The sequence below is a fragment of the Melospiza georgiana genome, chromosome 1 (genome assembly GCF_028018845.1).
Source record: "Melospiza georgiana isolate bMelGeo1 chromosome 1, bMelGeo1.pri, whole genome shotgun sequence".
NCBI lineage: Eukaryota > Metazoa > Chordata > Aves > Passeriformes > Passerellidae > Melospiza > Melospiza georgiana.
Window position 1 is genome coordinate 89,377,945 of NC_080430.1, and position 15,164 is coordinate 89,393,108.

The 15,164-nt window shown below is 39.5% G+C and overlaps 1 protein-coding gene across 2 annotated transcripts in view; it reads right to left on the bottom strand.

Annotated features, from left to right (window-relative positions):
• Positions 1-1,162: 1,162 nt before the first annotated feature.
• EPB41L4B (erythrocyte membrane protein band 4.1 like 4B) overlaps positions 1,163-15,164 on the bottom strand; it is a 169,420-nt gene continuing 155,418 nt past the window's right edge. Inside the window, exons 23-25 of one of the 2 annotated variants that reach the window (XM_058042185.1) lie at positions 11,532-11,600; positions 7,526-7,689; positions 1,163-5,932 (exon numbers count right to left, since the gene is read on the bottom strand). In XM_058042185.1, the coding sequence (XP_057898168.1) occupies positions 5,863-5,932; positions 7,526-7,689; positions 11,532-11,600 (303 nt within the window). In that variant the 3' untranslated portion in view covers positions 1,163-5,862. The remainder of the gene's footprint in view (positions 5,933-7,525; positions 7,690-11,531; positions 11,601-15,164) is intronic. The other variant, XM_058042194.1, reaches the window with a different exon arrangement.

Consider the following 15,164-nt stretch of genomic DNA (forward strand, 5'->3'; position numbering starts at 1 on the left):
CCCCTGCCCCAACTGAACAGTGCCTGTATGCAAAGTCTGTTTTCTGCTTGAGAAAGCATGTCCCCAGAGATATAGAATTAATCTCAGTGACTTCAAACTCAGTCTCATGGATCAGTCATCTGATAATGAACCAAACGATTGTTCGGATTTACATCTGAAGTCCCCACACTTCTCCATTGCAGCCAAATTCCACAAGAGTATTTGCCGACCTTTTAGCGCGCAGCTTCTCATCACACTGCACCTCAGAACACTGTTCTTTAGCAAAGGTCTTTATTAAGGAGAATTAATTAACTAGGTTTGCTGTCTGGATAATCAATTTTCTTGGTATAAATTGAGTGGAGTTGGAAGAACGCTGAGCTGTTGCTCCTCTTATTTCTCCGCACAGAGAATAAAAATAGTAGAAGATCCAGATGGAGAAATTGGGTTGGGATCAGATTCCTTCTGAATACAGAGTTTTGGCAACCTCAGAAAATGGGGTGAACATTGCTGGGATATAATTTCCTAAGTGCACTGGGAAAGTTAATGTCAAAATGTCCCTAAATCTCTGATTTAGAGATCTTTGAAGGAAAGGGAAATGTTTCATTCTGAAGAAACTTTCCATTTAGACATTGAAAGAAAGGCAAAATCAAGGGCAAAAATCTGAGTGAAATGTTTTAATTGTGTTTGAAAAACAAATGAAGTAAACAGGCTTAATTTGTTTGGGGTTTTTTTGGTGGGTATGTTTTTAAATTTTTCTCTATGGAGAAGTTTAACAACCTGGTGTCTCTCAGCTCTGTGTGGAGTATTCCTCCCCACCCCTTCCACTCTAGTAGTAGTTTTTGCTGCTTTTTGATCCCTAGATGAAAGCCCAAAAACCTGCCAAGTTTTGTGTTTGTCTACCTTAATCCTGCCAGTGTTTTCTGGCTCTGGTATTCAGCAAAATGTGCTCCGCCTAATGACCCCACAGACGATTGGCACCCACAACACTAGACTACAACTTTAAGCTGAAGAAAACCCTCTGGGCTTTATGAAGAAGTTATCTCTCCATTTTTAATTTGTGTTGTAATTTTTTATACGATGGTGGATCCACTTTCCTAGCAAGCAGATGTTTCCTTTAATTGGCATGTTGCCCCTTGCCTCCTAAATGATTGATTTGACTACTAATTGACTACAGACTCTGTGATTTATTTTTCATCTCTTTTATTGCAGGCATGAATACAGGAACAGGTAAACAGCGGAGCCGTAAAAGTTTCTCTTTAGGCATGTTTTCAACAAAATGCCATCATACACTGTCTGATGATACACGCTGCTACTCAGGTGAAACAAAATGGTGTGAGCAGTCTTGCTTTAAAGCTGCTACTCACCACTCCATGCTGCAGCTGCCAAAGAAGCCTCCACTTACTCTCTATCTTCCCTCCTTCTCCACATCATCTACAGCTTCTTTTACGGCACTTAACTTTACAAAACACAGTTGTGAGGCTAATCTTACATGCAATTACAGATCAGTCTCAGTATATTTATTGCAAACTCCTTGAACATCAGGACATTAAAGAAAAAAAAGGAAAGAAAAAAAAGAAAAAATATTCCATTGCATAATTACAAGTAGGTTTTTTTGTAGCAAATGAACCAGAATTGTATCCAAGAAAAAAAAATAAATAAAAGCAAAGGCTATTTGTAAACAGTTCAAACAAAACATGATGCTGCCTCCAATGAAATGTTTCACTGCATTGATAGCTCTGTTTCAAATGGGCGCGTAGGCATCCTGTTGCAAGAGAGTGAAGCCATGAACTGAAACTTTGGAGGAGTTAATTTTCAAATTTTGCACTTTCAGGGTGTATGAAACATGAAAAGTCTGCACACATGATGGGATCTGAGAGAGGTGCGGAATCTCAACCAACATTTCTAAAGAAAACTCAGTTATTCCTTTTAAAACAAAATAGTGGAAACAGCTGAGCCACACAAAAAAAAACAAAGCACAATTGGTTGGCTTCCATAAGAGACTGCAAAATGAGAAAATATTTAACTCCTTGCATAGCTATTTAAATGGCCAATAAATTTTGCTGGAATCACCCAAACATGACAACATTGCATTCCGCTGCTTAGAGACTTGGCGCTGAAAAGCTGGGATCTGCTGATGGGGCCGGAGCATCACTCGGGGCACTGGGAAAAGCCAGGGCCACCCCTGGTTAGCTTTGCCAGCGTGGCTATAGCAGGAGGTTTCATCAACTCCCAGATGGAGCATGACTACAGCAAAGCCTCTGCGCTTATGTCACTGTAAGTTGTTATCCCAGCTCTCTGTTCTGACAAAAGGACATTTCTGGCAGTTTATTTACACCTAACGCTCAAGGCTTTTGCTGGCACAGCTACGCTGATCCCAAATCATACCTTGAAGCTGAACCCTGGATGATGCAGCTGAGTCAGCAAGGGTTTGCAATGTAGACCTAGCCAGAGGGAGGGAAAGCAGGATTCATCTCACTTAACTTTAGTCAGTATATATACTTAAGGTAGACGCTTGAATCAGAGGCACCTCCGGAAGACAGGTCCTTTGATCTCTCACCAGGTGAGAGCTGGGCATTTTAATGTTAGGTGAGATGAACCCTTTCCCAGGAGAGCTGAAGAGATAAAATCCTTTCAGCCACCCTCTTCTGTCACCAGTTCTGGAGCCCATGCTTCAGAAGGCTGCTGTTCAAATGCGTTATCTTTACACATGTCAATGTACATGATAATGATAGCCTGTGCTGGGCTTCATGCTGCCACAACTACAAATGCAAGCTTAAAGCTAGCTCAGATACTTCTGCACTATTATATAGACATACCTTCAGGCAGAGTATCCTTTAACACCTGTAAAGTTAAATTGTAGGAGCAAATCTGCAATATCTGCCCCTCTGCAATATGTTCATGTTGACGTTGTCTTGTTCACAGCAGTTTTGGGTAACAGGTGTCCTAACACTGTAATTCCCAACCAGAGATGAGGCAGAAGTGTTTCTTCAGAGGATGTGAAAACTGAGATGCTCAAGCATGGCTGAAGAAGGTACGTAGTAAGAAAGAACAAGATGATGACATTCCACAGTTAAAAGTTTAGTTTGATTTCAGTAAAACAGTTTTAATAAAGCTCCATTAGACTGCAGAATAGGAAACAGTGGCAGCCAGTGGATAAGACACTAAAACACAACAAGGCAACATACTTGGAGTTGTTCTGTAGAAAATGTCCCACAAAAACTAAGCAGCCACATGAGCCTTTCCCTCCTCTCCTGGTGGGAACCACAGAAGGAGGAATCTCTGCCCTTCTTCAGCTATCCCAGAGCATGCCTCAGCTATAAAGGTTTGGCCATGTAAAGTAACCTTGGTTCACGTTACTTCTTTTCCGGTTCTGATTATTTCAGCTGAAGAAATTTTATACAATGGGAGCAAAAATGATGCATTAAAAACAATACTGTTTTAGACTGTTTATGAGCCAGAATATCTTATAGGCTAGTCTGACTCAGGCATTCAGTTTTGCTAAAGGCTTTTGCTTTAAGTGACCAGACAGTCCTAACGTGGATCTGTTTTGCCCCCAAACCTGACGGCATATTGTGGGGTTCCTAAAGTCCACTGCATCAATCAGTATGTTCAGATTTTTTTCTGTTTGTTTGTTTGGGGTTTTCTTTCTGGGTTTTCTTTGACAATGACTTTGTGAAACTGTTGCAGTTCAAACACAACTGAGGCTTACCTAACAGACAGAAAACCAGATTGATCTAGTCAGCACTGTGCCATTCTCAACCTTACTTTGTTTTTCTCTCCCAAACCAGCATTTCTAGTTACAATTTTCTTTTATTTTTTCTTCAAAATGCTCACCCTCTCTTGGACGCAGGCAAAATGTGCTGCTGCTTCTCCCTCACCAATACCTTCTGGGAAGTGGTGAGAAAAGAGTAACAGGAAATTGCATTCTTTTGTGTCTGTGCATTTTCCCCTCCTTTCCAATTTTCTCACAGGGATTTAATGTTCCTAATCAATTTTTAAGAACCCTGGATTGATGGACTGGGGCATTAAAACAAAAGGAACAGAAGTGCCCTGGCACTACAGCTAGCAGGTGGACACCATACAAGTCATATCTGATTACCCAGAAGAGCCACTGGAATGCTCTTAAATCTAGAGTCCAGGTGTGTTTTTGTGGCTCCTTGTGCCCACTGCTCATGTTGAGCCACTTGATTAAATTTTGTAATGTGATTTTCTACCTAACAGTTGTGTTGTGTATTTTGACCCAATTTATGGCAACCAGAAAGTGTTGTGCTTGGTGGATTTAAATGGGAAGCTAATTTTTTTGTCTCAGCAAATATAAAATAGACAAGTCATTTTATACCTTCACACTGCAATCCAGTCTTACGAAGCTCTCCAGAACTCTCATTTTAGAAAAACAGCAGAAGCTAACTGAAGGAAATCCAGTCTCACAGCAATCACTTCCCAGCCTCCACACAAACACACTGCTTAAGCTGAGATAAAGCCATTGTAATCAGTGCCAAATGAAGGGCAATATTTTATCTTAATACAAATAAGAGAACATAGTGTACAGAGTAACAGAAAAATATACATCTTCAGCCATACAAAATGCACAAAACCTTTCCTGTTGAAAGTGTACCTTGTAGCTGGCAGTCAGATAGTGTTAGTTTTCTAGGTGACCCTGCACTACTAAACAAGGGGAAACTGAGACCTTTTTTTTTCCTTAGGAGATAGTTGGTAGCGTTACCTGTATCCCATCAATTCCCTCCCTGTGGCTCTGCTCATGTTGGACTACCCACCCCACTTCATGCCTGAGATAGCTCCACTGGAAGTAGAGGCTGCTTGGGTGTTGGAGGTGAACAGGATGTATAGCCCTGCACAGGATTGCTGATTAGTAGAATTAAAAATATGGGTGCAGGCACAGCTATGCCTTAAAAGATCATCGTTCTTGTTCTTGAAGGGGACCAATCAATTCATGTCAACCAGGAAGGTGGTTTTTTACCCAGAAAGGAAAAAATTCTCCTTGTGTGAGCTACGTCCACACCGCTGAGGCTCTGCAACCTTCAGTGCTGGGACACAAGATGTCTGAGCGTGGGCTAGCCTTAAAGCCTAGGCAATCTGGAGAAGGTAAAGCTCCTCACTTGCTTTAAAAAAGTCAGTATCAAGCTAGAAAGTCAGTAGCAAATTACTTTAAACAACGGATTTTTTTCATCCATTAAGGGAAATACGGTAAGACTCTGTTGAAGGTTTAGGTCAAGGTGATAAGCTATAGGAAGTATTGGGTGTGTGTATCTGTGTGGTGAGGTGTCTCTCCCAGTTGCAGCTATTTATTTCTCTGAGGGAAGGTTAAGGTTAGGAATTTAATAAGACAGCCGTTTATTCTGTGGAGACTAACAGTCCTGGGGTTAGGATGTAATAATCATTCTTCTGCTTTAAAAATGGTTCTCTTAACAAATAGCAGTAGCTCATTGCAATTTTCAGTTGTACAAAATGACATATTTTCTATGTTACTATCAAAATATTCTGCATAACATTAATTTCTGTGCACTTATTAACATATGTACAGAACAGTGTTTCCCAATAGAAATCAGTATGCTCCTTGCTGATCCTCTTTGCCCTAGATTTACCAAAACCAAACCAGAAATTAATTGTGTTAATAGTATAAAATCTCAGGAGAGAGAAAGGATTGAAGGTTTATTTCCCAGCAGCAAATGAATAAAGGAACTCCTTCAAGTCAAAGTCTAGCCAAGACGTAATTTTAACCAACGGCAGTGAATCCAGGCGAGCCAGGAATATCACACATTTTCCCGATGCATTATGTTGAGTACACAGAAGCAGAGGAATGTAAACAGACAGAAGGCACATGAAAGGCCCCAATCCATTCTCCATCTGACGGAAGTGCGAGTTTCATAATTCTGTCATCAAGAGTCTTTTCATCATTTTCTCTCTCTCAAGTTCACGCCTCAGAGTCTCAGCACTGTGTAATTAATGCACAAACAGCCAATTATGGGAACAACAATAAGTCTCAGATTTCAATTTAAAATAATTAACATTTTCAAAATACCAAAGGAGGGGAAAAAAAAGGTCAGACACAATTCAGTGAAAAAGCTGATAACTGATGGCTGATTCAAAAACAAGTATCGCTTGATATTTCTGAGGAGCAAACAGAGGCAAGAAGAAGGATATAAAAAGATCCACATGGCAAAACAGTTTATAATTTTATCTAACCCTCATTAAAGGCTACTGATTTCAAAGGAAGCGGGACAAGGACTCTAAAAATGGAGCAGCTACAGCAAATGCCATTATGATAGACTACTGTGACAGCCTTCTGCTCCTTGGTGTGATCTGATATTGGAAGATATCTATATACATAGATATATAGCTATGCTGAATTTACCACAATCCTGCACATAGCAGGATGCCATAATCAGAGCCTGAGGTCCTTGCTCTCACCAATTCACCCCAGAGCCCAGAGGATTTGTAACCCTGGGAATGTCCTGGTTTAGTGACTCAATTTCTGATACTGTTTACCATGCTGTTCTGAAATTTATGTATCTCACACTTGTAATAGTTTGGAGATTAAAACGGCATTGCAGAAATCTTGCAGCCCATTTGTGGACAAGCAGGGGTAGAATCACCTACTTGTGCATGAGACATCTTACAGAAGCTGAGTTCAGCACCACAGCTTCAGAATTACTTTTTCACTGGAATGATAATTTTTTAGATGAGTAAGCAATGTTGAATTAATGTGCAGGTGCAATTAACCAGCTGCAAAAAGTAATTAACGACCAAAAATGGGAAACAACTGTGAATTCAAAAGCATAAAAGATTCATTCATTATTATGTCAAAGAAATACTTTTTTCTTCATAAGCCTGGAATTATTTGTGCTCCAGAAGTAGTGACTATATCCACTGCTACATTTATATTCAGTAAATTATCAGCTTGAGTTCAGTTTTGATTAAATTATAGAATAAGAACCCAGCATGCAAAACCAGTAGGATGACAGAACAGAAAACTGAAAAGAGTCTTTCTGTAAAAAGGTGGTGTAGCTTGTTGATTCTCTGAGAAATTACAAGACCACTATAGCTTGACATTACTAAAATAGAAAAAAAAAAAAAGAGAGAGAGGAACAAGAAAGAAAACCAATGCCTGTTTTTTATTTAGAAGAACAGACATTTCTCAAACTCAGGTTTGGACATTTCATGGACATTAATTTCAAAAAACAAATTGTAACAACAGTTATTAAAACAAAAGTTTTGTGGTTCAGACAAAATGACTTGCCTGAGGAAAAATCTCCAGAGCCCTTTGTCTCCAGGCCATTGGGCACAGAAATGGTACACTGCTGGCTGCAGCAGTTAATTAAAGTAGGCTTTTCTTTATCTCAGAGCATGAGTATCAGTTACAGATATTTCTTTGCATAACCCACCTATTCTTAAGTAGTGAAGCAAAAATCTTTCAGTATAAGAGAAAATGACACTTGGTGGTAATTATGACAGAAAAAGGGAAATCAAGCTGATTCCTTCAATGCAGAAAACATCATAGCATTTCTGTGAAAGAACTGCACGGTACCTGTCTGCCAGCGAAATGGGCTTATGCGACGTATATACTGTCTGCACTGTTGGAGTTGGGATGGTCTCTGCCAGAGACCTCAGCACGGGTGATGGAGACACCAGCGTAATCTTAGGAGACGACTGCACCGCACAGCATTGTAGTTTGGTGTCTGCAAATTCTGCCTACAAAAAAAAAAAAAAAGTATACACACACACAGAATGAAAAATTGTAGATTAGCTTCTGCTGGTCTCGATGTCCTTCACTATCCAATTCATTGCCAAGCACACAGTAACAGCAATTAAGAATGAGAAAAAATGGGAGGCTGTGGCTATAACCTCTCAGTGCAGCCTCTGCAGAGGCTCCACAGCCACCTCTTTTGATGCCTGAGGGACCAACTTGATTGCAACATGTACTGAGTCAGGAGACACCTATGGGACTGGCAGCATTCAGATAAAATCATGATCAGTTTGGAGAATGACACTTATCACTATTGTATTTCCCCTAAAAATTATGCAGAATGTTGACAACATGAGATTTCTGGAATATCCTTCAGGAATCCTATACAATTTGCTGGTGAGTCCTCTAACTACTCTTTGTTTTGCTAACAGCTGGGAATCTGGGTTTTTAGGATTAGGTTTCAAAATTTCCATCTCTTTCCCACTTTTGCTAACTGAAACATGCCTCAAGAGAATTTTTCTTTCAGTATCCAATGAAAAGCAATGTTAAAACAATATTGGAAGTGCAGATTTAAGACAAGCAGCAAGCAACCATCTCCTGTCTTTTAGATGAGGTATTTCAGCACAACAATATTATAGCAAAGACAGGGCTATTTTTACAACCAGAACGGGAAGATCCCTAAAAATCAAACAGTCCTGTCTTGTTTTTTGGTGTGGGCTATTTCTTATGCCAAACCAGAGCAGCTAGTGCCTGTGGTGCATGTATGACCCTAACCTGGGAAGAATACAGAGCAACTGCAATTGTCAGTGTGTCAGGATCATTAAAACATGCTCCTACTGGTATCTATAGCCTACCTTTCTTCCTTGGTGCCTATTTCCTCTGAACCTGGTTCAGAGTCTAAGGCAGGGAGGAGGAAAAGTCACCATCATAAGAAAGCAGCTATTTCAAGAGCAACTTACTTTTTTTGGTCTAATTATCTCTCAAATTCTGCTACCCTCTGCAAGTGATTCACAAACTTAGTTCAAATAGTGGGAAAACTATTTGAGCCCAGGAAAGACTGGCTGTGTTAGGTTTGCTTGCTTATTGCCGCTTTTTAACATGTTTAAACACATCTCGAATTATCCAAAATAATCTCTGAAGCAAAAGGAATTCCATTAATTTCACAAAATTAGTAAAATGGAAAAATGAAAAATCAACTAAAGAAACTCTCATGTGTTGCTTTAAACATGTAAAAAATGGCTAATAGGACCTGTTCAAAATTTTCTGTAATTCAGCTTTTAAAACTCAACCTTACAAACTGCAGGGGTATGCAATTTGGTGTCCCTGTGCTCCGAGGACTGCCAGATCCTACCCTATGGCATGAGAAGAAGACATCACTCTGAAGCTGATGTAACTTCTGCCAGCCTCACTGAAATCAGCACAGTGATGACAAGCTACATTTGCTGAAGAGCTGCCTTGAGTCCCATAGTGTGTCTGCTCTGGATGATGATTTTACAGTAGATATCCAAAGCACCTTTTTATACATATGTCTGGTTGCATACTTAAGCCAAATATTTAACTGGTCTAAACAGATATAATTTCACTAATTTAAATCTATGTGGCTTACACGTGCCTGAGATTATGGCCATCATACCTGCCATTTTTCTATGGAAATCTCTGAAATTCAGAGGGTTCCTGAGTTGAAGCTTATATTTAAACATTACAGGTAACCAAGTCATCTAATTTTTCATCTGATCAAATCAACAGAACTGCACATACACCACCAAATTTGGAGCTGTACGTGAAAGGTAAAGCCTTCTAAACATCACTATACATAATCCTTTTCCTGCTCAATGACATTCCAATGTTTTCTTCCAAGTGGGGAGAAAAATAAAAGAAAAAAAAAAAAAAAAAGGGGAGGGTAAGGGGAAATAAGGGCAGGAAAAAAAATATAAAAATGAAACAATTACCAAACATTACCATCTGGGTCTGCATGTGAGTGGAGACCAATCAGAGTTAGATCTTCCTGCAAGTCCTAGCTACCCTTCCCTTAGAGCTCCTGCCTGCGGTGTAGCTCTCTTCATGCCCTCAGCAGTGCATCAGGATGGTCTGAAATGCTGCAGTGGAGAGACGTCTCCCTTTGGGCTGGGACAGAGGGCTATGAAACACAGGACCAAAGCCACCTAACTCTCCTAATTGTTTTCCCATCTCTGTGCAGTCCCATGGGTAGCTGCTTGCTCACCACAGATATTTGTACTTAACTCACTAAAAGGAATGTAAAGGGTCACGTGATGGATCGTACATAATTTGGTTTTTATTGCAATGGTGTTTTAAATATTTGTGGTCTCAGTTTTTCTCTCCACCTGCCCAGGAAAATGGGAATCTATGGGGACAAGATGGGATTTCAGAAAGATTAGTTTGAATTTTGCTTTGCTTCTTTTCTCCTGACAGAACATAACAAAAATTCAACATTTGAATTTGCTATGAAATAGCCATTCTCTGCAATATGGAAATTTCTGTGGGTAAGTATCTCAGTATATCTTCTGTTTGTATTTTAGAGTTCTGACCCCCCCCCCAATTATGAAAATGTACATTATATAGCCCTCCTAAATTTTGCTTTCATCCTAACCATCAGGGACAAAAAAATAATATCTGACAATCAATACTAATTAGTGAGAAAGCTATTTTGGGAGGCACATATTTTTGCTTAGATAAAGGAGTACTGTGAAAGACACAAGCAATGTAACTTTGAGTTAGCTTTTATCACAATTTTATCATCTGGACTTGCTGACATAATGAAACATTGATGTGACGTTCCTGTGTACTTTCAAATGCATTTAATTAGAGCTCAACTGTGGCACTTACATTGCTTGGGAAGCCTAACTAACTCTGGCTTTAAAGTACCTATTTGGAGAAAAAACACATTTACATAAAAGCCCATGATCAGGTTTATTGTGAAAGAAAAGCCTTTCTTTAAATCATTACATACAGACAGAACCTTACATGACCCAACAGTGAATGAAGTAACTTATCTTGAATTATATGCCAGATATAGATTGCTGCAACCAGTAAAATTTAAAGTCAAAGTCCGAAATGCTTCATTTTGCAAATGTAACTTTAAAATTACAAATAATTTTGCATAGTGTTTATAAGCAGAGTGTTTCTTAAAGAGTAGTTATTTTTTCATGCTTTTTTGGTCATACTTATTACATAATGCCTCTGCCACCAAAGCAAGATTTTGAACGTACTTACTTTTTAAATTGTCAGATAATTGTTTTCTGTTTGTACGTAGTTTACCTCACCAAAATCCCTAAGTCACGTCTTCTGTGAACATTTAATAAGAATGAAGTTCAATATTGGATTCAAGTTCTTGGGTAAACATGGGAGTTTGTACAAGGATACCACTGTAGTCATTCACACACCAACTATAATTCTTTAAAGTTCAGCTGTACATTCAATGAAAATCAGGGCCCTCTTTGTGATGGCACAGCAGGTGGTTTCAGGCAGGAGGCCATGCAATTGCTGGACAGAGGACTAAATCTTCCCATTCCCTTACAGCTCCCTGTAAAGATGTCATGGAGCTTCACCTCTACAGTCCTGAAATGTACAACATTTTGGGACTGACTTCATTGGTGGTGAACCTTGACCTTTAACTTTTAGTCCTCTGTCTATTAAGCAGCAATGTCTGAATGCAGGCAACATTTTTTATAATGGGAATATTTAAATGCTTCGTACTCTTAATTTCTACTTGGAATTTATCTTTTTTTAAAATTTTTTGAGGACTGCTTAGTGCATAGATTTCTGACACTTTAAAAAATCAGTTGGAATTGTGTTAAAACACAGTTTTTTATTTGCACATTCTACTTACAGAAAACTGTGGTACTGTTGTAAAGGGATCGAAAAAAGGATTAGATGTATCAGCAGGGAATGTCTTTATCTTTAAAAAAGATAAAGAAAAAGATGTTACTTTCAGAGCATAAAAATGCAAAAGAAAAAAAAAGCAGCAAAGCATTGCAACTACAGTGACATATCCAACAAATCAGAGCAGTTCAGCAGTGCCTGGACCAGACCCAAAAAAGACCCTTCCAAAAATGCATACAGAAACCTGATGATGAATAGTCAAAGCATAAATATGAAAACTTGAAAAATTAATTTTACCATGTAATTAAATATGTTGAGCAAATACAGAGCTGGTTGCATACAATATATCTTCCAATTCTGTCACCAGAATTATTATGTGATTCTTTCAGCCAGCACTACATTTTAAGATATGCAATATGAAGTGCAGGAGCAAATTTTGCTGTACAGGAACTTTGGGTAAAGAACTTGTGCTTTAAATATTTTAGACTTCCAAATTTTCACTTACACTGTTGCTACCAAAGACAAACAATCACCCAAAAGAAAATCATATATTAAAAAACCATGGGGACAGCTGTTTGTTTCAGGCAGCTAGGATGCTCTGTGTTGACTAGAGGGCTGTGGATAAAGGATAACCCTAGGAGGTTTTTTGAAAAATGCATGGAAACAAAGAGGGGAGAGACCAACATATCCATCTGCCAAGAGGGCTTGGTCCATGAGGATATAGTCACTGGTGTGACCAGATTCTGCTGGAAGTCACTTCTGCCCTTAACATAGTTTTAAACATTAGCTGAAATTAAAAATATATTAAAAGCAACAATCTGTCTCACTTCATTGTGAATGCTGTTTCTCATTATTTTCCTTTTTAGAATGCAGACATTATTATTCATTAATTCAGAGAGGACAAAATAGCAAATAAACATTTGAATTTAAACTGCACTTCATGCTTTCCCTTTGGAAAATTACATTTTTCACTGTAAAGGTGTGTTTTTCACTTTATGACAGAAACTGCTGTGCATTGCTTTGTTATGCATGTATTCAATCATAATTTACTAACTACAGCCATACAACTGTTGTCTAATAATGAGGAAAACTACCTTGAGGGCTCTGAGCCCCTGCAGGCCAAAGAAAAACCTGGAATTATGACATCAAATATAATTAAGTAAATGTACAGTGTTTATTTTGCAAATAAAATAGGAGAAACATATTGGCTTATAAGGGTACCAAGGGAAATTAACAGCTATCTGCGGGCTTCCTTCTGCAAACATGTGGAATTAAGCTTAGCATTAATTGTCAGGCTTCTTACACATGAGGAGTATGGATAGCAATGATACTGTCAAGCATGTAAATGACTTTTTAACAGAGTAAAGGTGTTTGTAAATCAATTACACAGGCACAAATGAGCTAACAACTCTGCGAAGGAGAAATTATTTCAAATTACAATTTTCTATGCAAACTTATTAAAGGAAGTTTCACAGTCCTTTTACAGTCCTATATTCATGTCTGTTCCCAAAGCATATGTATGTCTGCTGTACTGCTGATTGAACCTAACTCATTAGACTCACACAATAGCTCCTCACAAGTTTGTAATTTTACATTATACCCAGAGCCAAATCTGGACAGCTGTAGCATATCTCACTCTTTTGAGAGACAGCAAATACCCATGAGCCCAGGCTGACATTCTCAGGTTATGAAGAGTTTACAATATGATGTTACAGTACAAAGTACAAGTGTACTCAGTTACAAATAAAATCTTTGAGCCAAAGACAAACAGGGCTGGGAAGCTCTTTGCTCGTGTGCCATATGAGTTTGATATCCCACAGCTAAAATCTCTCCAATTTTGCCAGTTAGTCTCATTACAGAAATGAAGCGCAGTTACTGAACACAGGAAAGAAAAATTATGCAGAATACTGGGGACTCCACTGAGATTTGGGAGCAGAGGCACATAACAGGAGTCAGCCTGATCACATGCTGTGACCCACAGCCATGCAGAATACCCTCTTGCAAAACCAGCAATCTGTGGATGTGTGTGAGGCCAGCCTATGCATCCAAACAGGGCAAGAAATGGTCAGTCTGGTTTAGTTATCAGTGTGAGTCCCTTTCTCAGGGAGCTGAGCTGTTTTAATCTTGAGAATAGGACAATGTTGAGAAATTAAAGGCTCACTGAATTATAAACCACTCAATTTCTGGCCTTTTAAACAAAGTGGAAAGAGAAATTAGGGAACAGAGGGGAAAAAACCCCATAGCTGTGTTCAATTTAAGAGTGACAAACAAACCATCCCACTTAGCCTTTGCTATTTACTCTTCCCCCCATATTTTTTTGCCTCTGAGAACAGCCCACTGTTACTCAAAAGGCACAACAGAGTTTATGCTTTGGCTCAGGCCTTGATTAAATTATTGCTGCCAGCTTCCATAGGCAAGGCAGAGAGACAACACTGTTGTTGCCTCTTCAACACTGGCAAGAAGTTCTTATCTATTAATGGCTTGGCTCTTCTGAGTAGGAAGTTGGTACAATATCCTAATCCATACAATAGCAGAAAAAAATATATTCAAGATTATTGTTTAGACAGAGGATATGCAGGATGGGGAGACAACAGTATGGAAAGCATCACTTTAAAACCTGGTTTATGTGAAACCTGATTTGGAAATTTGAAAGGTCTCTTCAGTCAGGAATACACTTTGCCTACTTTGACCTAACTGTCCTGCATGTTCACCATGGCCAGCAGTAGCAGCTGGAAGGGGGAAAAAAAGCCAGTGATTCCCACCCCACCACACAAGGAAAGCAGCATCATGGGTGAGTCTCTTCCTTACCCTTGCACTGGAGTTGAGTTTATTGCATGAAATCAAAAATCTCAGAATAGCTCAGAAAGCAAAACAACTCCCTGAGCAGAACCTAAATGTTATGCCTTCCCCACACAGCCTCTCTCCCTGTCTTAGGAGGAAGACATACCATACCTTTAAATATCTCCTAACTCACATGGAAGAAGCAGACTCTTAACTTTTCCAGGGTGCTTTCTTCTCCCTGTCATGGCAGCATCAGTTGAAAGATGCCACCTGGGAACTGAGAACAGAAGAAGGGCACAGCCAACTCCACCACCTACTTCAAAGCTGCAGTTCCTCCAGCATCTGGAGACCCTCAGCAGCTTCCAGGCTTTACCTGAGAAGGCACACATGAAAGGAATAGGAGAGGGAAGAGGAAGCGGGCAGTTCCATGGACAGGTTGATCTCATGAGCTGAACTCTAGCTGCTCAGAGAAGTGAAACACAGTAGCTCTCAGTGCATGGAGTTCCTATAGACCAGGGTGAGGTTTGCTGTCTGCTTTGGCATGAAACAAAACAAGTAACACCTTTAAAGTCTACAGCTGGGCACAATTCCTGTCCTGGCAGATGGAGCAGCAATCTCATCCACCCTACTCAGACGGGCATTTTCTGGTACAGTCAGGCTCTTCCACGAGAGCAGCAGGGACTAACTGGTGTCACAGGGGCTACAGAAATAGCACGAGCAACAAGAGGTTAGAGCTGTGCTCTCCTTAACAGCACAGACAGGCTTTTAAGTACGAAACCTGATTTCAAGCACACTTGCTCTCTCTGCAGGAGTGCCAAGAGTCTTGCAGCCAAAGTCACAGCCATAAAACAACCTTTAA